Below are 21,827 nucleotides of genomic sequence, written 5' to 3'. Positions count from 1 at the left end.
GGCCACGGCCCGCCGCTATGCGAGGCTCCGTCGGCGGGCAGCCGGGCCGTTCAGGCGGGGGCGCCAGAGGCCGCGGCCCGCCGCCATGCGAGGCTCCGCCGGCGGGCAGCCGGGCCGTCCAGGCGGGGGCGCCAGAGGCCGCGGCCCGCCGCCATGCGAGGCTCCGTGGGCGGGCAGCCGGGCCGTCCAGGCGGGGGCGCCAGAGGCCGCGGCCCGCCGCCATGCGAGGCTCCGTGGGCGGGCAGCCGGGCCGTCCAGGTGGGGGCGCCAGAGGCCGCGGCCCGCCGCCATGCGAGGCCGGCGGGCAGCCGGGCCGTCCAGGTGGGGGCGCCAGAGGCCGCGGCCCGCCGCCATGCGAGGCTCCGTGGGCGGGCAGCCGGGGGCGCCGGAGGCCGCGGTCCGCCGCCATGCGAGGCTCTGCCGTCGCTGTGAAGGGCGCCCCATTAGCTTCACTTCCTCGGTGGCTGGGTCGGACGCGCGGCCTTGCATTCGGAACCCAGGCACAGGTACAGAGGCGGGATAGACCGCTGCTGAGACGCCAAGAGGGAACTGGGGGAGGACTGGAAATGAGACTGGGGGTAAGGAGCTTTCTGGTGGAAAAAAGTTGGAGAGGGGAGATCTTTCGAATTCTGGAGGAACTTAAAACCTCGGTTGCACTACAACTTTATAAACAAATGCCATTATTCGTCTGTGAAAAAAATTCAGGCTAAACATTACTATTAGACACACAAGAAATGTAAATACTGGAATCTGGAGAACAAACGATCTGCCGCGGGAACTCAACAGGCGGAGCAGTCTCTGTTCGATGAGAAATTATCCAGGTTGGCTTTATGCAGGATTTTGGCCGGAAACATCGACAGTTCCTTGCACAGATGTTGATTCACCCTCTGAGTTCCAGCAAATTATTGTAACTTTTAGACTCATGACTAAAAACCAGAAATTGAGATTCAAAATACATTTCTAAAACTGCTCATGAGACAAACTACATTGACTGAGCAACCCATGAGGATGGTGGAGAAGATACCTGGCGTGCTTGCCTCCGTGGAAAGGGAAATGGAATGTAACATTTGGGGTGTTAGTTTATAGGTTTAGAACCCATTTAGTTCTAGCCTTCACACTGTACTGCACAGTGTGCAAGGAAGATTCTCCGGAATGTTGCCTGGATATTCAGTTTATTTCATATTATGTTTGCATATCTGTAATGTGCTGAAGCTGCAAAAAACTGATTTCATGGCATTTATATGCTGGGCATGTTTGGACATAGAAAAGTACACCACATTACATGGCCTTTGGCCCATGATGTTGTGCCAACCTTTTAACCTACTCCAAGATCAATCTAGTTTAGTGGATAGATAGCACAACGCTTTACAGGACCAATGGCCCAGGTTAAATTCCCACTACTGCCTATAAGTACTTTATATGTTGTTCCCGTGACCGCATAGGTTTTCTCTCAGTGCTCTGGTTTCCTCCCACAGTCCAAAGACATACGGATTCGTAGGTTAATTGTCCTGTGATTAGGCTCGGATTAAATCGGGGGATTGCTGGGCAGTTTTGCTGAAAGGGCCAGAAGGGCCTGTTAAGTGCTGTATCTCATTAAATAAATACAGTCGGCCGCCCTTATCTGTGGATTCAACCAAAACCCGGAAGTTCTCTCTCCAGCACTTGTTTGAGCATGTACAGACTATTTTTTCTTGTCATTATTCCCTAAACAATACAGTATAACAACTATTTACATAGTATTTATATTGTATTAGGTATTATAAGTAATCTAGAATGACTTAAAAGTACAGGCAGTCCCCAGGTTATGAATGAATTCCATTCCTGAGTCCGTCTTTGAAGTCGGAACAGGTTCATCCGGTATTATTTAGCATCAGTCAACTGTTTTTCTTAGTATATAGTACATATTTTAACTTTCAATGCATATAAAACACTTAAGAAACATGCATATTTCAATAATTAAACCACTGCATTACTTAGTAATAATTGTAGCTTTCATCGGGGCAGGGCCTTTCACATGCTCCATTAAAATTGTTCTGATCGTTGACCGACTAGCCTAATACTTTTCCAATGACCGATGGTGTTTCGCCTCTTTCCGATCGCTTTATTACTTACTTTATTTTCAATCATGATCGTGATTATTTTCGTGAACAGAAACACTGCGGATTTAGAGCTGTGCTGCCAGGTCCTAATGTCCACCGCACTAAGACAGGTTAAATAAGGTCCGGGGTTCCACTGGGTCCTAAAGACCACCACACTGGGACAGGTTAAATAAGGGACTTGAGCATCTGCATTTTTTGGTATCCGCCGGGTGTCCTGGAACCAATCCCCCGTGGATAAGGTTGGCCAACTGTAATGCTTTCTTCCTACGTTGCTGTTATGTATAACTCCAAAAAGGAAAACAAGGGAACCTGAGAGATGTGTGTAAGCTTCATTTCCACTCCAAGTGAGACGATGTGGTGACGTAATGTCATATTTCTTTCACATACTTTTGCATATAACCAGTAATGACTTATTTAAACAATTTACAATAATACTCAAATATTACTGAAATATTAAGTACGCAATGATAGCTTCCCATTTTTGTTTCATGCATACCATGTGGATATCTAAGAGTCTCTTAAATATCTGGAATGTATCTGCCTCTACCACCACCATGGAAGCGTGTTCCATGCACCACCACTCTCTGTGTAAAAAAAACCTAACCACCTCATTTTAGCTTATTCTACCTTGGGAAATGGCGCAGGCTGTCCACTCTACTGATGCCTTTTATCATACTATACATCTCTAAGTCACATTTCATCCTCCTTTACTCCAAAGAGAAAGCCCTTATCTTGTTTAGCATATCCTTATAACACTATTCTCTCTAATCCAGCCAGCAACGTGGTAAATCTCCTCTGACACTTCCACATCCTTTCTATAATGAGGCAACCAGAACTGAACACAATACTCCCAAGTGTGGTGTAACCATAGTCTTATAGAGCTTTATCATTACTTTGCATCTCTTGAACTCAATCTTTCGAATAATGAAGGCCAATGCACCCCAAGCCTTCTTAACCACCCTAACAACTTGTGCGCCAATTTTGAGGGATCTATGGACATGGACCTCAGGATACCTCCATTCCTCCACACTACTAAGAATCCTGCCATTAACCCTGTATTCAAATTTGACCTTCCAAAGTGTACACCTCACATTTTTCTAGATTGACTCCATCTGCCACTTCTCAGCCCAGCTCTGCATCGTACCAATGTCTCATTATAGCCCATGACAGCCCACACTATCCTCAACACTACCAAACTTGGTGCCATCTGCAAACTTACTAACTTGCCCTTCCAATTCCTCATCCAAAGTCTTTATAAATGTAATATGTTTGTCTATGAGAAGAAGCAAACTTGGGGAGGCTTAGTTTTGGGGAGTGTTTGGATAAGCTGGGCTTGATTTCTATGGAGTGAAGGAGTCTAAGGGTTAATCTGACAGAAGTAAGTAAGATTATGAGAGATATGGATAGATAGTAAAATCCATATTACTGTGAGTCTAATAGAGATTTGTGACCAGTAAGCAGAGCAAACTAAAATGGAATTATAGTTAAAACTAATATGATAAAGCTGGAGAACCAGAAAAGGTGGTGGAGTCAGATGTAATAAAGAAAAAAAATAAATAGTGAGGTAATAAATGATGAAGGAATCATTTGTTGTTTTGAATTTTGTCTTTTTAGAACAATAAGAATAAAAAGTCTCATATCAGACAGAAGTCACAGAAACAAATTTGTATACCAGCTTTGGAATATTTTGATAAAAAATACGGGCATGAACATGGAAAATTGTGGGACAAAGTCAGGTAATAAAAGAAATTATTTCCTTCTTAGCGAATAAAGAAAATAAGATGTTCTGATTAAATTATATAGAAATGATTCTAATCTCAATTTATCGTATTTCTGTAGCTTTGTATCTGTATCATTGTAATGTCTGTTTAATACTGCATTCAAACAGGTTATGTGCTGAAGTCACTAGAATGGGTCTTGGCCCATTGAAAGAAATGTAGTCTACAAACAAAGCACCTTGATCTTTAGGAAGAATGTTAAATGTATGGACAGATTTTTAAAACTTGTGTACTGGCATAGTTTAATGTTAAGTTTTAGGCCATAAACTGATTCTGGAGCTATTTCTTTCAACTTCATATTTTAGGTGTCACTGGCAAAGCTAGCATTTATTGCGCATCTCTGATTGTTCCTTCTAATTGTAGGTAGTGCACTACACTACCTCACTTTTTTTTGCAATCTTATTTTAATGTAACTAATTAGTTACTGTAATTCAGTTTTCTTTATATTTATTTATCATGTATTTCATTGTACTGCTGCTATAATGTTAACACATTTCATAACATTTGCTGGTGATACTAAACCTGATTCTGATATGATGGTGTTAAGCTGTGACTTTGAACTGGTGTAGTCCTTTTAGGGAATGTATTCCCATAGCAATTTTGCACGTGGAGCTCCTGAACTTAGACTGAGTGACAGTGAAGCAATGGCAAAAAAAATTTCCAAGTGATGATGGTGTGTGATGTGGTGGTGTTCCCATCATAAAAAGTCATAAGTTCAGGAGCTGCTGTCCAGTAGTTTGTAAGAGGAACATTACTTTGCAGCATTTTGTTGGTGATGCACACTTGCAGCTTCTGTACTGTGAGTAGTGGAGGGAATGAATGTTTAGGGTGGTTGATGGGATGGCATTTAAGTAAATGTGTTACCTTGGCCTGGACGTTTCTTGGGATGTATTGAAGCCAAGTAAGTGGGGACTGTTTCATGACTCTCCTAACTTGGGCCTTACAGATGGTGGAAAGACATTGAGTCACTTGTAGAGTGCCCTGCCTCTTATCTACACTTACAGTTGGAGGATTTATGTTGCAAGTCTAGTTGAGGGAATCCAAAAGTAATGACAAGGGTAGGTAGTGATAATTGCCCGAAACCACTGTGGCATGAAAGTACCTCCCACTCATCAGCTTCTGCTTGAATATTGCCTTGGTGTCGATGCGTGGACTACTTCATTTGCAGGGTGGTGCTTTCAAATGGGACACCCTAGCTTTTGATGAAGCTAATTGATGAAGGTGTTTGATCACTGTAAAGATGCTCCTGACATATTATCCTGGGGCTCAGAAAATTGATGTAAAACAGTAACAGCCTCCTTTTGTGGCATTGATTACAATCATTGGAGTATTTTCCCTTTTGGTACCCATTGACTAATTTTGCTAGGATGCCCTGTTGCACTTGGTCAAATGTTTCCCTTGTGACCAGAACAGTCATTTTCATCTCACTTCTCAAATTGAACAATTTGGTTCCTGTTTAGATCAAACCTGGATGTTTGTGGTCTACACAATGCACAAGCCAGCTGGTGAGTTTGCAAAAGACTGAAATTCTGGTGTGGGGTGCGCTGTGCAACCAAGCAGAGAGTTTGAGAGCCAGCAGTTTCCACCACGTTCAACAGGTGGTGAATAGGGAGACTGTAGGATTTGAATGGTCTGACAACACACAAAGCAACTGCTGGTACTCCCCAGCGAAATCTCACCCACACTGTGCCCAGCAGGGTGCACACTGAGGTCTGTATCTCAGCACTGACTGGCCTCACTACTTACCAGCACGATTCTCTCCATACCAAGCTGTGGGGACAATCATTGTGCCAGATTGTCAGCAAATCAGCAGACAGCATGAAGGGGGCAGGGGTTTGCCCAAGGTTCCTATCAGTAATATCAGTGCTATCAGTAATATATTACTGTGTATGTAAAGTACTCTGGTGACATCTTTTAGCACTCATTCTTGGGAAATCCACCCTGCGTGCTCAGAAAAGCCTGAACAAAAAGGTGTATTAGCCTTCTAGAGCAACAGCTGTTTTATATCTCTCTTTTTGTTTAAGTACAGCAATGGCATTTTTGCTAGGCAAGTCCTTGCTAGCTTAAACTCTGGCCATGTGGCTCTTCTCTTTGCAGCATTGGCATCAGCACACAAAGGTCATGGCTGTGCTTGGAAAGGATTTGTGCTTATTTGTAATTATTTGTAAAAAAAAAAGGTGGACAGATCAATAAAGTAAATCAGTATAAATGTACACATTATAATTCCCATTACAGAAATGTGACTACAGTATATAATTCAATTTTAGGTCGGAGAGGCAAGGTTGAGCTGTTAAAGTTTCTTCCTGGTTAAGATGGCTAGAGCCAGGATTCACTGTTGGAAAAAGGAGTTGGCATTTCACAGCTGAGGTGGAATAAAATTCCTTCACCCAGAAAGTTTCAAAGGGTTCAAAGGTACATTTAATATCAGAGAAATGTATACAATGTACATCCTGAAGTGCTTTTTCTTCGCAAACATCCACAAAAACAGAGGAGTGACCCCAAAGAATGAATGACAGTTAAATGTTAGAACCCTGAAGTCCCCCCAGCTCCCCCCTCCCACGTGTAAGCAGCAGCAAAGCAACGATTCCCCCCTCCCCCACCAATTTAAGAAAAAGCATTGGCACCCACCACTGAGCACTCAGGTGTGCAGCAAAGACACAGACCTGCAGTACCCCAAAGACTACTCGTTCACCTGGTATTTGACATACCACAGGCTCTCTCTCGCCCTAATACAGGAGAAAGAGGTGTCTCCATTTCACAGCGAGAGGGGAGGCATAACAAATAACTCACCTATTTACGATGTTAAAAGTCTGTTGCGTCACTGTTTCTGAGCTCTGTGCCCAAATATCTTGGGTCTCTGGGCACACAGCCAGAGATCTTCCATCTCCCACGACACACCCATTTCCTGCCGGGACACCGACCTTCGGTCTGCCTGTCTCCAGGTCCGTGAGATCCCAGAACTCTGAAGTCAAGCTAATCTCTTAGGCAGCATCCTTGGCATTTCGAATAACGGCCAGTCGTGAAACCTCGAGAGCGTGTCCCATTCCCGCAAAGAACCAAAGTCAGCGTGTAACTCCAGGTCAGTGTCTTCAAAAGAACCCTGAAAGGGAAAGACCGAGATACTAAAAATGGAAATAGAGATGTTTCCGGTGGAAACAAAGGAGTCGCCGTTAGGCGCCATTGTCTCCTCCTAAGTAGTAAACCTTTGGAATTCTACAGCTTATAAGACTGGAAGCTTTGTCACTGCTTTTGTTGAAGACAGAGATCAATATATTTTTAAATATTAGTGGAGTCAAGCGGTACAGGGTCAGTGCAGGAAAGTGGTGCTGGGTTAAAAGATCAGCCATGATTGTACTAAATGGTGACACGAGCACAAGGAGGTGAATGGCCTACTCCTACTTCTATTTGCTGTGTTCTTTTATTTATGATTGATATCCCATTCACCATCTTACACATTCATTCTGTTCTTCACTGGGACACAGGCTGCAATATGTACCATCTCAGAATCAGGTTTATTATCACTGGCATGTGATGTGAAATTTGTTAACTTAGCAGCAGCAGTTCAATGCAATACATAATATAGAAGAAGAAGAATAACAAAAATAAATAAGTAACTCAATTACAGTATACGTATAATGAATAGATTAAAAATCGGGCAAAAACAGAAATAATAACTATTTTAAAAAGTGAGATAATATTCACAGGATCAATGTCCATTTACGAATTGGATGGCAGAGGGGAAGAAGCTGTTCCTGAATTGCTGAGTGTGTGCCTTCAGGCTTCTGTACCTCCTACCTGATGGTAACAGTGAGTAAAGGGCATGCCCTAGGTGCTGGGAGTCCTTAATAATGGACACTGCCTTTCTGAGACACTGCTTCTGGAAGATGTCCTGGGTACTTTGTAGGCTAGTACCCAAGATTGAGCCAACTAAATTTACGACCTTCTCCAGCTTCTTTCGATCCTGAGCAGTAGCCCCTCCATACCAGACAGTGATTCAGCCTGTCAGAATGCTCCCCATGGTATATTTAAAGAGGTTTTTGAGTGTTCTTGTTGACATACCAAATCTCTTCAAACTCCTAATGAAGTATAGTTGCCGTCTTGCCTTCTTTGTAGCTGCATCAATATATTGGGACCAGGTTAGGTCCTCAGTGATCTTGACACCCAGGAACCCAGAAACCCAGGTGTCAGATTCTTCGTAGCTGCATCAATATATTGGGACCAGGTTAGGTCCTCAGTGATCTTGACACCCAGGAACTTGAAACTGCTCACTCACTCCATTTCTGATCCCTCTATGAGGATTGGTATGTGTTCCTTCGTCTTACCCTTCCTGAAGTCCACAATCAGCTCTTTCGTCTTACTGATGTTGAGTGCTAGGTTGGTGCTGCGACACCACTCCACTAGTTGGCATATCTCACTCCTGTACATCCTCTCGTCTCCATCTGAGATTCTACCAACAATAGTTGCATCATCAGCAAATTTATAGATGGTATTTGAGCTATGCCTAGCCACACAGTCATGGGTATATAAAGAGTAGAGCAGTGGGCTAAGCACACACCCCTGAGGTGCACCAGTGTTGATCGTCAGCAAGCAGGAGATATTATCACCAGTCCGCACAAATTGTGGTCTTCCGGTTAGGAAGTCAAGGATCCAATTGCAAAATTATCTACAAAATGCTCTGCAGTTACTTACCCAGCTTACTCTAATAACATCTTGCAACCTCAGCCGGCAAGAAGGGCATGGCACCATATGGGAATGTCAGCACCTGCACAATGCCAGCAAGTTGCTTACCTTCCTGAATAGGAGGTATATTGCGGTTCCTTCATCATTGCAGGAACTGTGGATTGTGGAACTCTCTGTGTGAGAGCACCTTCACCAGAATTATTGCTGCAGTCAGAAATGTAACTGGCCACCACCTCTGTGAGGGCATTTAAGGAAACTAAACAGATGTTGACCATCCTACACTCAAACAAAAATTGATTAAATAAGTCTCAACAAGTAAGGTGGTGAATTGTTCAACTCTGGCAAGGGAATTCAAGTTTAAGGTTTTGGATGGGGGGGTGGGTGGGAGTTCTGTCAATTGGAGTGTTTTCTTCTGAATGGCATCCAGCTATTGGTGTTGAAATTACAATTAATCATGCTCGTAGCAAGTGCCTTTTAAAAGATGAGAGAGCTCTGGATATTAGGAGATGATTCATTTACTGCAGTGCTCCCAGCCTGTGAATTTTCTTGATACTGTAGTATTTATGTGGTTGGCCCAGTTGTTTGTAAGTAAAAGTGAGACTCTGCTGATGATAGTGCTATTGATAGCAAGTGTGCGTATATCAATTCTATAGTTGGAGATGATCATTGACCTGTGTTTTAGAGTGCTTACAGTATGCCACTTCAAATTTCATGGAGGTTAATATCCAATACTTGAACTCTGGAATAATAGTGGCTGTATATTTTGGAGACTACTTCTGGTCTTTCTTCTACCTGTATCTAATTAGTGCTACATTTGGAGCACCTGCAATTAATTAGCACAGAAAAATTGTTGGGCCTGTATTTAATGAGCATCACCGGAGTTGACTTCCCTCTGTCTAATTAGTATTGCAGACACTCTGCAGGAGCTGAACTGGGTGAATACCATAGTGACTTGGATTATTTCTGAAGGAAAGATTATTCATCATACTAGTCAGTGGCCATTCAGTAGAATAGCTCTGTCATAAAATTTTGAAAAGCTAATTAATAAGGGAGCAGACATGTTTTTTTGCAATAAATTTCCAATCAGCAAGTGAAACAATTTAGTTTGGTTGAATGGAAACATGGTTAGATTTGCTTAGATAGTTTAACATCATACATTGCATGTCCTGTGTATTCCGAACTAATTACTTGCATTTGCTTTTTTTATTTCTATCATAGCATTGGGCAAACTGAATCAACAGTGTGTTTATGTAAAAGGCAATAATGTCAAGTTTATCAACTTTATCTCAAGACTAATTTCAGGAGCAGCATAAGTTAAAGTGCTAGACTTTTAGGGAATTCAGTTTTGGGATTATTATTTGTGTAAGCTTTCTATCCAGACTTGAGGCATGTAGACAGATGGCTTTTGCAATGATCAGATATAATTTAAAACTCCATTGATCCTGATATAAAGTGGGGCAGAGTCCCTCTTTTCTATTCCATTTGTTGTGCTGGTTCCTTGAACAGGCTAGGAGACCAATCCATCACTCCTCATACACAAACACAATGAAATACCACATGTCAGTAGTGCACGAGGTAGAACTGAAGTTCCAATGGTTTCTTGCATTTAAAAAAAAACTTAAACTCTTAAATGTCTTCAGAACTCATTCTGCTAAAGGACAATAAGCAATGGACTTCCCAAGATTTAGAATGGTTCTGTAGTCCAGCAGTATGAAGAAAGCTTGATTAAAGATATGAGCCTGTAAGCAGATAGTATGGTATCTAGAGTGCCTTGAAAAAGTATTCAGCCCCACCCCTTTGTTCACATAAAGGAGAATTACCACCAGGGATTTGAATCAATTTAACTGAGATTTTTTGTTCGTGAAACTGCAAAAAACAGGGAACGTTGTAAAGAATGGAAAATCTAAAAATTCAAAAACTGAAATCTCAGTATTTCAAAAATATTCATCCCCCTTTGCTCAGTACTTAGTTGAACCAGATATTACAGCCAATAGACTTTGTGGATCAGTCTCTTTGCACAACGTGCTGCAGCAAGATTTGTCGTTCCTCCTTGCAAACTTGCTTTCAGAGATGTTTGATCAGATTATGGACCACTCAAGGATATCGATTTTTTTTTTTCTCCATGGCCACTCTGGCAGTGCGCTTTGGATCATTGTCCTGTTGAAAGACTAACTTCCTCCTCAGTTTGAGCTTTCTGGCAGTGGTTAGCACATTTTTATCCAGGATCTTTTTGTGTTTAGCAACATTCATCTTCCCATCAGTTCTGATCAGATTTCCAATCCCCACTGCTGAAAAGTTTCCCTGTACCTTGGTGTGAACTCCACCATACTTTTAATAGAGGTGGTTTTACCAGGCTAATATGCAGTGTTGGATTTACACCACATGTACTGCTTAAGAAAAGCATATCCTTACCCATAAAGGTTTTGCAAAGCATAATTTAGAAGATACTATAAAGATGTGGAAGAAGGTCTTGTAGTCAGATGAGACTGAAGTGGAACATTTTGGCCTCAGCACTAAGTAGTACGTGTGGCTTAAATCTAAAATTGTAAATTATATGGATTACTGCAGAAACAATACCATGTAGATATTAATATTTATCATTCTTTTTGCTATTAAGTATTTAAGCTACTGTATATGCCAGGATCATATCTATAGTAGTTTTCAACTGGGTTGCCAGTATTTGGATTTTTTTTCCTGAACACTACAATTTATATGGTCGTACAGCAGGGCCTAATATAAATTCCCAAGCAGTTGTGTGTAGAAGTCATTAGTTCATGAGGACAGTATATTATAGTTGCAGCATGAATATCAGAGCAGCTGATAAGATTAGAACTGTTGAAAATAAAGTTAAAATGCTTGGTCTTTATTTGTGTCACCTTGTAGTTCAGCTGACTTGATTTAGTGGCATGCTTCCTTTTAGACCAGGTCGCCATCTTCAGGTATTTGTCTATAATTAGGGCTTAAAGTCAAGTGTATTATTTTCTGAGGAAGAATTGCTGCTACTTGGGGATGAAGAGGGTGAATTCATCTATTTGGAGTTTAATTTTTCATGGCAATGTTAGTAGTTAAGCAACTGAGCCAGGCAATTCTTCCACTTCAGTGACTGGCCAGCTTGTCTGCACTGGAGGCCTTATATTCTTTCCATTGCCTCAATATAACCTTACAAGCCATTGCTCAGTAGATAAGGTAGTATGAATTGTATGCTCTAATACCACTAAGCTGTTTCTTTTCAGGTAGCTACAAAAAGATTCTAGTTTTGGCAGAGCTTAATTTTTACTATTTTTTATTTGCTTGTCTTTCAGAGAAGTGCTGCTGCTTCCCTCCAGTTGGCAGTATGGCGTGCTGGTGAACAAGTTCAGCCACTGTATAGCATTGGAACAACTTCTTCAATCACAGGGATATTGGAATTTTGTAGAAGATGTGTTACCATTTTCCCAGCATTCATTACGATGTTACATCAGCAGGACCCAGAACCGGTTCCCAAGACTATTACATCATGCTGAAAGGTTAAAGGAATATTACTTACTGAATGCGGCTTCTTTACTGCCTGTCCTTGCATTAGGTGTCCAAGATGGAGAGTGTGTGTTAGATATGTGTGCTGCTCCTGGAGGGAAATCTGTGGCAATATTGCAGTCTGCCACTCCACGTAAGTACTGTACTATTCCATGTTACTTGCAGGATACAGAAATAACTTATTTTCTTTCTTCTACTCTGTAATTGCCATCATTTTTATGGTTACATCTGGGTTTCCTGGCTCTTGGTTTCTTTCTGGAATAAGATACAAATTTAAGATGACATAACTTAAGTGCCTAAATGAGAACTGGGATCGCTCAGGCATAGAAGACTGTGGGACAAGTGCTGGAAGATGGGATTAACTATGAATGGGTCAGTGATCAGTTTGCACATGGTGGGTGGAATGGCCTGTTTCCATGCCTTATGCCTGGCAAAAGAGCCAGAGATAACAAAAGGAAAGCTTTTATTAAACTGCATAGGAATAGGATGCCCTTGATCAGGCAGCTGAGTGACTCATTTGTAGAGCTACAACCTCAGCTCCAGTGACATGAGCTTAATTCTGGCCTCTGGTGCTATCTGCATGGAATTTGCACATTTTCTCAATACCCAGTTTCATCCCACATTCAGAGCTATGCAAATTAGAGGGTCAATTGCCTTCCTACACTTTTAATATTAGATTTCGCTATCGATATATAGCTGTTTGTGTGAGCTTGCTTCCAAGGTGTGTGGTGCTCATCATTCTCAGAATCTCCTCTGGATTGGCACAGCAAGAACTGGGGAATGTCCACTGAGAACTCCTTGATGGAGGATTTTAGACTTAGTATTAAGCGACATTTTTATTTTCCAATATCTTTGGTAAACATGCTGAAGATTGCCTGAACATCCCATTTTTTTTATTAGAACATTTATTGCAGCCCTATTGTTCGGTGACTGAAATCAAGATGTTCTGGATTAGTGTCAATGAGGTTAATTGGCTTTCTGTCCATCCATTTGCTTGGTGGGGGCCTATTAGTGCCTGATAAGCTATTGCAGTAAGAAATTTTGAGGCCACCCTTTGATGTCCTCTCTTAACCCCAGTCCAGTTTATGCTGAGGCTGACACTGTATTAATGCCTTAATATTGTTGTTGAGCTTGAGTAAAGTGGTGACATATTTGGGGAGTAATCATAACTCAGAAGAACTACTCAGAGTGGTTATTAGCAGGGATGAGGCCGTTGTAAGATCAAAGAAGGCAATACATTGAGAATTATTGTCCCTGGTGACCTGAAAGGCATCTCGATGGATCTTTTTCTCCGTAGTTGACATCAAGGTGATCTGTCATTTCCATTTGAGCTCGTTTTCTTGAAGATGGTCAGGATTGTGATATCGCTGAGGACATTTGACATCTCCTTAGTATTTCATAGCCTCCTTCAGGCATCATGTTCTGCTTACACAAAATACTGGAAGAACTCAGCAGGTCAGGCAACATCTGTGGAGGGAAATAAACAGTCAATGTTTCGGGTTGTGGCTATTCTGTTGGACCTATGAATGCATATCTGATTCTCCATAATGCAGTTTATTTTTTCACAAGTACTGTATAAATTTTATGCAATGAGTACAAGTTACACTGTGGTTGTTGTCCCATATTTGGTCAGTAAGAAGCAAACGTGGCTCATTGCTCCTTGTGTTTAGACCTGCCATGAGTCTATTGGGGTGGCGTGACAACTTGTCTTTGTTTGGAACCTCAAATAGCATGGTGCTTCCACAGGGAATCTAGGGCCTTTATTACTTGGCTTGGAGTAGCGTGCCTCTTCCACTAATCATCCTGATGAAACTTTGTTGAGGTATCACATTGAAGCATAAATTGAACATATTCTCATGTTACAGAGTTAATGGGGTTGGAAGATGTTTGAGTTCAAGAAAATTAAAAGGCAGCAAGTAAAAGAAAAGAATGATTTTTATTTTCAATTTATTCATCAAATTATAGTTGCAAGTAATAATTCCTTGAATTATCACTGCCGGTAAGGTGATGGTCAATAATTCAGAATTTTCATGCCATTTAAAAAATTATTTATACTTAATAAAGTGCTTTAGCATATTCTGGTGTGTCTAGTTGATATCTAATATTTGCTTTTTTGTATGAACGCTGAAACTTGTGGCAAATTAATAATATTTCAAAGCTTCCGTTGAAAAACCACTTCTGGATTCAATCTGTAACTGCCCCTTTGCAGTTGCTGGATGTTGAGACCAATTTATTCTTTAATTTTGCCCAACTTAAAGGAAGAACTTTATACTAAAACAGTATAGTTAGTGGTACTTGCATTTCATTAAATATGATTGGACAGCAGGTATAGTTTATTCTTATTTCATACCAAAATTTTTTATAGGTTGTAATTTTGTAGATAAACATTAAAATATTTTATCATTTATGTCTATATATGAAGTATAACTTTCAGTATATTTTTCATCACATGTTTCAATGGAAAATGTCAGTGTTATTCTTGATCTTTCCTGGAACCTCTGATATGGTGGATTTGACATTTTTCTTTTAAAATAAATACTTCCGCATACTGTCACAGACATTTTCTACATGAGCAGTTAGCTTCAGATAGCATATGCAAATTTAGAATCCATTTCGATGGCTCCATTAATTTTCTAATAGACATGACTGCGAGTGACTCAAAAGCTCACTTTTATAAGTAGATTCAGACTTTTCCAGGTAGAGTGCTTTACTGAAATGCTTTTGAATTTTCTATTCAATTTTACCAGTGTTTTATATTAGTAAAACATGATTAGTTGCAGATTAGGTCGTGTAAGGAGAATTTGTAGGAATGAGGTAGTAGCTTGTTTATTTAGTGATGTTTAACATTTTGAAACAGAATATTGTTACGATATATAGCAACTTTTAATTGAAATACATTTCATTTAACTATGTTCAGTGAAGTTGATCATAATCCATCTTGCAGCATGTTATGAAATGTCTATTTTTGTTACAGTAGGAACATTCTCATTTTAGATCTCATCTTTATGGTTGTTTTCTTCAAAGCAGTTTTATTCTATATCATTTTTTCAACCTAGTGATTGAACTTAGCTTATAGCCTGATGGGAATACTTACACACTTAGACACTCTTCTGCATTACTATTATTTCCATCAATATGTACAATTAGGATGCTACATGTATCATACAACCTGACAATTATTTTTTCATAATCTCTGCTGGATAGACCTGCAGTGAGTACATCCCATAATTTATCCTTCAGATTTTCACCACATGCTATTGCTATTGTGACAACTGCTCTCAAAAAGAATAAAGAAGATTTAATATTAACTATAGCCCTCTTTGTGGAAAGCTCCCCAATACCCATAGAAAGTGTAACAGATTCTAAAGGAGTGATGTCAAGATAATTGCATTTCTATCACATCTCTTGGCTTTTGCATTTGGGGTACATTTGTTCATTCCAAACCATTATTGCCATTTGGCTTTTATTTATTTACTTTTCAATAATATTCCTCAGATCTGTTAATTAATTTGGTTTCATTATCACAGCAAAACAATATTAATTCTATGAACAAAAGATTAGGAATGTCTTTTTAGCACTGAGCTTTAAATGTTTCCCAATTTCTGGAGAGAGGTTACGCTCAAATTTTTCAAGGAAATACCGAATCTATTTAATGATATTTTTCTATGGTAGAAATTCCCAATGCGGGAATGTATGTATTAGAAGGAAGAATTAGAGGACTGGTAGAAAGTGAAAACAAGCTTTGAATTCCCTTGCATTTATTTGATCTGCAATTGAGAATGAAAGGATGTGGTGGTGGAACGAACCCAAATGCGGAACACAGGCACGGAGGCCAAGTCGGGATGCGTTGCTGTCGTAGCGAGCGTGGGAAGGGTTCCAAGGGAGTCTTTGCCCGGAGTCTTGGTTCTAGTAGATAATTCAGGAACAAGGTTAGACTTCGAACTGATAGTCCTCAGTCCCATGGAATGAGGTTGCTTGTACACGAGTCGACCAACGAACTGGCACCTTCTAGTTGTGGTCACAGGATTCTTATGCTGCCTTGGTTGATGGGATACAGGTGTTGGTAGTTATTGGACCCTGGGAATGATTGGGAACTAAACGAGGTGGTTAAGGCCCAATTCCTGAGGAAGATAGCCAGGTGCCAGAAGGGACCATGACAATTAGGCATATAAACAATTCAAAATAGGTCCTTGATAAAATAGTTAAAACACTTTTTAACAAATATAAGTGACTTATAGAGACCTGGTTTATTAAATACAATTAAAAGATAAAGTAGAAGGTCTAATATACTTTTGACAGAGAACATGAAATCTGTGAAGTTCCACTTGAAGCTTAGTCATTGTTGTCCGGAAGCATGGTGAGCTAGTTACACTCATTTAAGTACAGTAAACTATATTTGGGTACCCAATCAAATAATCTATTTGCCAGTTTTGGTTAAGAGATGAGTATCATCTAGGGCATTAAGTGAGCTCTCACACTCATTGAATAATAGAGCATTGACTTTTTTGTGTTTACCTAAGAGCACAAATGAATTCTTGATTTAAAATTTTTGATAGTGCCATACTGCAGTGAAGTCTGGAATTAGTGTTATGAGAGTTAAGTTCTAATAAGGCTTCAGGGCCAGGTGATACTTCTGCTGAAGTTGATTCAGTGAAACATGTAGAAAACACATAGTAATCTAATAGTAAACACAAGAGATTCTGCAGATGCTGGGAATCCAGAGCAACACGCACAAAATGCTGGAGGAACTCAGCAGGTTAGGCAGCATCTCTGGAAATGAATAAACAGTTGACATTTTGAGCTGAATGCTGAATAAGGGTCTTGGCCTGAGACATCAACTGTTTATTCAAGTTCAAGTTTAATTGTCATTCAACCATACATGAATATCTATGGATACAGCGTTACCCTAGGACCCAGGTGCAAAACACAGTATCAGCGTTACTCTGGGACCAAGGTGCAAAACACAGTACCAACAGTCATACACAGCACAAATCACACATAGCTCATATAAGACAGCAGTAAAATACAGTCACAGAAATAAATATCCATGTTCGAGTTCATGAACGTTGCAGCAGCTGCAGTTGAGTACAATACATCTTGTCTTCGACTCAGGGAACACTGAAAAGCAGTGCCAACTCCATTTACACTGCACTAGATCGCCTCTGGCACTCCGGTGGAGTGCAACAACTCCTCCTCTCTCCTGGGCAGCTGCAAACATGGGACACGTTGGCTTGAAACCCAGTCCTTGAGACGACCTAGGCCATGCAGTCCCCCCACTGTCTGCCCTTGCCCTTCGCCAATAAACTAGTGAATCAGATTTGCAGTATTCTGCATTAAAAATGCCTAACGGGGTCTTGCAATCACAAGATAAGTGACTAAGACATTCACTCACTGTTAGACTGCACACCTCCTTTGCACTCTGACGCAGGCAGCAGCATGATACACATCAAGTCCAGCTCCTTCAGTTCTTCACTAACGAGCAACTAGCTGATGGGGTAGAACTGAGTAACTTTAGTTCTTAATGTCCAGCAGGTCTTGCGATCATAAAAAATACATTTAAATATGTTTATTAACTTCCATAAATGCTGCCTGACCAGCATTTTATATGTGTATAATCTAATAGAATTTCTTCCTTATGTCACTGGGGGATGTATGGGCGATCACACAGCCTCAGAATGGTTTCTCTTTCTTTAAAAGGTCACTTTCTTTGCAATGAACATGACAATTTGCGTCATAAGTGGCTGAAGCAAACACTTGAGTCTTTTGTACCTGATGCCATAAGGGGGGTGATATCTGTGACGAACCTGGATGGAAGAGTTATTGGCCCACAACAGCCACAAATATTTAACAAGGTGAGTCTGTATTTTGACCTGGCTTTGTCAGACTATGGTGAATGTGCTGCTTATCAGAATTTCAAGGTGTGTTCCTGTGTAACTGAGACTTGCGCTTATGGCCATAGACCATACTATGCTGAGTAGATTTTAGTGTCCTGCTTTGGAGTAGGTTGCAGGTGATAAAACTGCAATGACGTGGTGAAGAATGTAGAAAGAAAGATGTATTATGTACTCCACATTGGAATGAAACAACTCCTGTAAGAGTTCTGTAATGCTACAGAAATAATTGAAAATGAAATCAGAGGGACATGATGCTTACTGTACACTTTTTTAACAAAGTAGCATTTGAAAAGTTGTATTTAACAGACAAAACAGAGTGTAATGTGGAGAGAGCCATATTTAATCAGCAATATTCCCCTTAGTAGGCTGATTCAGAAAGTCAGGTGGCAGATCCAGAGAAACTTTGCTGCATGGATTCAGAATTGACTAGAACCACAGAAGGCAGAGGATGGTAATAGATGGAGGGTATTCTGCCTGGAGGTTGGTGCCCAGTAACACACACAAAATGCTGGTGGAATGCAGCAGGTCAGGCAGCATCTAACATGGTGGCCCAGTGACTTAGCTGGGGTGGAGGGCTATTTAGTAATTTTGCAGATGATATGAAGGTTGATGGTGATGTAGATATTGTAGAAGGTTGCCATAGGTTACAACAGCACGTTGATAGGATGCAGAGCTAGCCTAAGAAGTAGGATGATTCAAAGTAAATGTATTATCGAAGTACATATATGTGTCACCATATACTACCCTGAGATAACATTTTCTTGCAGGCATTCACAGTAAATACAACATAACAATAGAATCAATGAAAAACCAAACTCAACAAAGACAGATAAACAATCAGTATACAAAAGACAACAAATTGTGCAAAATAAACCAAATAATAAATAAATAATATCAAGAAACTAAGCTGTAGAGTTCTTGAAGTTGAGTCCATATGTTGTGTGGGACAGTTAAGTGAAGTTATCACCATTGTTTCAAGAGCACAGTGGTTGAGGTGTAATAAATGTTCCTAAGCCTGATGGTGTGGGACCTGAAGCTCTTGTACAAGAAGATTGTGTGCCAGGATGGTGGGAGTCCCTGGTGTTGAATGCTGTTCTCCTGCATTCTACCTCTTGTAGACGTGCTCAATGAGAAGGCTGTACCCGTGCTGAACTGGCCTATATCCACTCCTTCTTAAAGGCTTTTCTGTTCGAGGGCATTGGTGCTTCCTTACCAGGCACTATGCATTTATAGAAGTCTCAAAAATTTCAGATGATATGCCAAATCTTCAAACTTATAAGAAAGTAGAGTCACTGCTGTGCCTTCTTTGTAATGATGATTATGTGCTGGACTCAGGGCAATCCTCTAAAATGATAACACCAAGGAATTTAACATTCTTGACCCTCTCCACCTCTGATCCCCTGATGAAGACCGGCCCATGGACCTCCTGTTTCCTCCTCCTGTAGTAAATAATTAGCTGCTTGGTTACTGACATTGAGTGAGAGGTTGTTGTGGCACTACTCAGCCAGATTTTCAGTCTTCCGTCTTATATGCTGTTTCATCACCACCTTTAATTCGGCCAACAAGTCCCAACAGCAAATTTAACTATGGCATTGGAACTGTACTTTGCCTCACAGTCATAAGTATAAAGCAAGAAGAGCAGGGGGGCTAAACACACAGCCTTCTGGTGCACCTGTGCTGATGGTGATTGTGGAGGAGATATTGTTGTCGATGTGAACTGACTGAGGTCTGCAAGTGAGGAAATCGAGGATCTAGTTGAACAAAGAGGTGTTGAGGCCTAGGTCTTGGAGTTTGTTGATTAGTTTTGAAAGGATGATCGTTTATTTGTATTTATTTATATACAGCACAGAATAGGCCCTACTGGCCCTTCGAGCCATGCCACCTAGCAACCCCCAATTTAACCCAAGCCTAATCATAAGGTAATTTACAATGACCAATTAACCTACCAACTGGTATGTCTTTGGACTGGGGGAGGAAACCGGAACACCCACAGAAAACCCATGCAGTAACAGGGAGAACATACAAACTCCTTATAGACAGCTGCGGGTTTCTGCTACTTTAAAGCATTGTGCTAACTACTCTGCTACCGTGCTGCCCCAAGTGTTGTGCTGAATGCAGAGCTGTAGCCAATGAAGGACATTCTGATGTATGCACCTTCGCTGTCCAGATGTCATCACCTTGCGACTTGTTGGAACGGTAGGCAAATTAGTGTAGATCCAAGTCGCCCCTCAGGCAGGAGTTGATATGTTTCATCACCAGCCTCTCAAAGCATTTCATCACCGTGGACTTAAGTGCTGCTGCATTCTTCTTGGACGCTGGTATAACTGAAGCCTGCTTGAAGAAGGTGGCTATCTGAGACTGCCAAAGGTGTCAGTGCACACTCCAGAACTGGTCTTCAGTACCTGGAGATAAATTTAATCCAGAAAAATGTGAAATGATACACTTTGGAAGGATGTACTTGAAGACAGTGTACAGGGTGAATGGTAACATCTTGGGTTCACGCCCTATGATTCTCAAAGTTGTGCAAGTTAATAGGGTGGTTAAGAAGCTGTATGATTGATTTTGATTAGTCATCAGATTGGTGTTAAAGGGCCACGAGGTAATGTTGCAGCTCTGTAAAACTTGGCTTACTTTTGTGTGGCAATCTAGAACTCCTTTAAACTCCCACTGTATCTTCAATAGAGGCTCAATAATGTCTCATTTAAAACTGAAATAATTACTTTCGGAACTGGGTGACATTATTCAGATGGGATGAAGTGCTACACCCTCGTCTGTTTATAAATAGAGTGATTAATTCTGCCTTATCTCTATTGTGGGTGTAGAGTTTCAACGGGTTGGTCATTTAAAAGATACCTAGACATTTCTTTTTGCAGAGGGCAGTGAATCTTTGGAATTCTCTTGGAGATTTTGGAGATTAGATCATTTTAGGTATTTAAAGTGGACGTAGACAAATTGCTTTGAAAGATTTGGGGACTGAAGATTATCAGAATGAGAATCAATGAATTGTGGCCTGGAATAGATTAGCTGGGATCATATTGAATCTTGGTGCAGACAGGTAGCCTGGTTCTGTTTCTACTTCTCACACAAAATGTCAGCAGGCCAGGTAGCATCAATGGAGGAAAAATAGTTGACATTTCAGGAAGGGGCCGTTCATCAGGAAGTCTTGGCCAGAAACATCAACAGTTTATTTCCATCTTTAGATGCTGCCTGGCCTGCTGAGTTCCTCCAGCATTTTGAGTGTGTTGTTCAAGATTTCCCGCATTTGCAGAATCTCTTGTGTTTCTGGTTCTGCTTCTGTTGTGCTCTTGAATTTTGGAACATCCATGTAGTACTGACACAAGCCACATGGGGGTATCAAGATGCAAGTTTTGACTAAAAATTTCCATTCAGGTGAAATCAGCCTATGTTAGTCTGCAAATACAGTGGATTCTGGTTAAATGGAACACATTGGGACCAGTACATGTTGGCCCAATTAAAAGGCTGCTCCAATTAGCTGAGGTTTCATGAAAATAGTTAAAAAGGTGCAGTATAATAAAGACAAACTACTATTTAATTAAGTAACAAATTATGTACTTAAATGAAATACAGAACAAATTAGACTACCAATGCTACTACAGTAATATAAAACTGTCTATTAGTTCCTGATAGTTATTGATGGAGGAATTCATCCGGTGTACGCCACCATGTTCTTTTGATTAACTGTAACTGAACAAAATCAGCACAAAGGCCTAATGCAGATAATGGACTGCCTTCATTCCAACAATAAATTTCCTGGCATCCTGTATAGTCACTAGCTCAAGTTCAGATATGAACTTCATCACTTTGTAAAGTCAAAGTAATAAAGCAAATTATCAAAAATTGTT

At 40.7% G+C, this 21,827-nt stretch overlaps 1 protein-coding gene across 12 annotated transcripts in view; it reads left to right on the top strand.

The window, feature by feature from the left end:
• The first annotated feature begins 316 nt into the window (after window positions 1–316).
• The window catches only part of nsun3 (NOP2/Sun RNA methyltransferase 3), a 47,899-nt gene continuing 26,388 nt past the window's right edge, over window positions 317–21,827 (top strand). For 11 of the 12 annotated variants that reach the window (XR_012098938.1, XR_012098937.1, XR_012098934.1 and 8 more), the window contains exons 1-4: window positions 317–578; window positions 3,714–3,835; window positions 11,860–12,203; window positions 17,768–17,922. Coding sequence is in view for 4 of the 12 variants with exons in the window: in XM_073045592.1 (XP_072901693.1) it covers window positions 408–578; window positions 3,714–3,835; window positions 11,860–12,203; window positions 17,768–17,922 (792 nt within the window). In the remaining 8 variants the exon portion in view is untranslated. The remainder of the gene's footprint in view (window positions 579–3,713; window positions 3,836–11,859; window positions 12,204–17,767; window positions 17,923–21,827) is intronic. The other variant, XR_012098939.1, reaches the window with a different exon arrangement.

This window comes from Hemitrygon akajei, chromosome 5, assembly GCF_048418815.1.
Source record: "Hemitrygon akajei chromosome 5, sHemAka1.3, whole genome shotgun sequence".
NCBI lineage: Eukaryota > Metazoa > Chordata > Chondrichthyes > Myliobatiformes > Dasyatidae > Hemitrygon > Hemitrygon akajei.
This window is presented reverse-complemented; position numbering and strand designations above follow the sequence as displayed.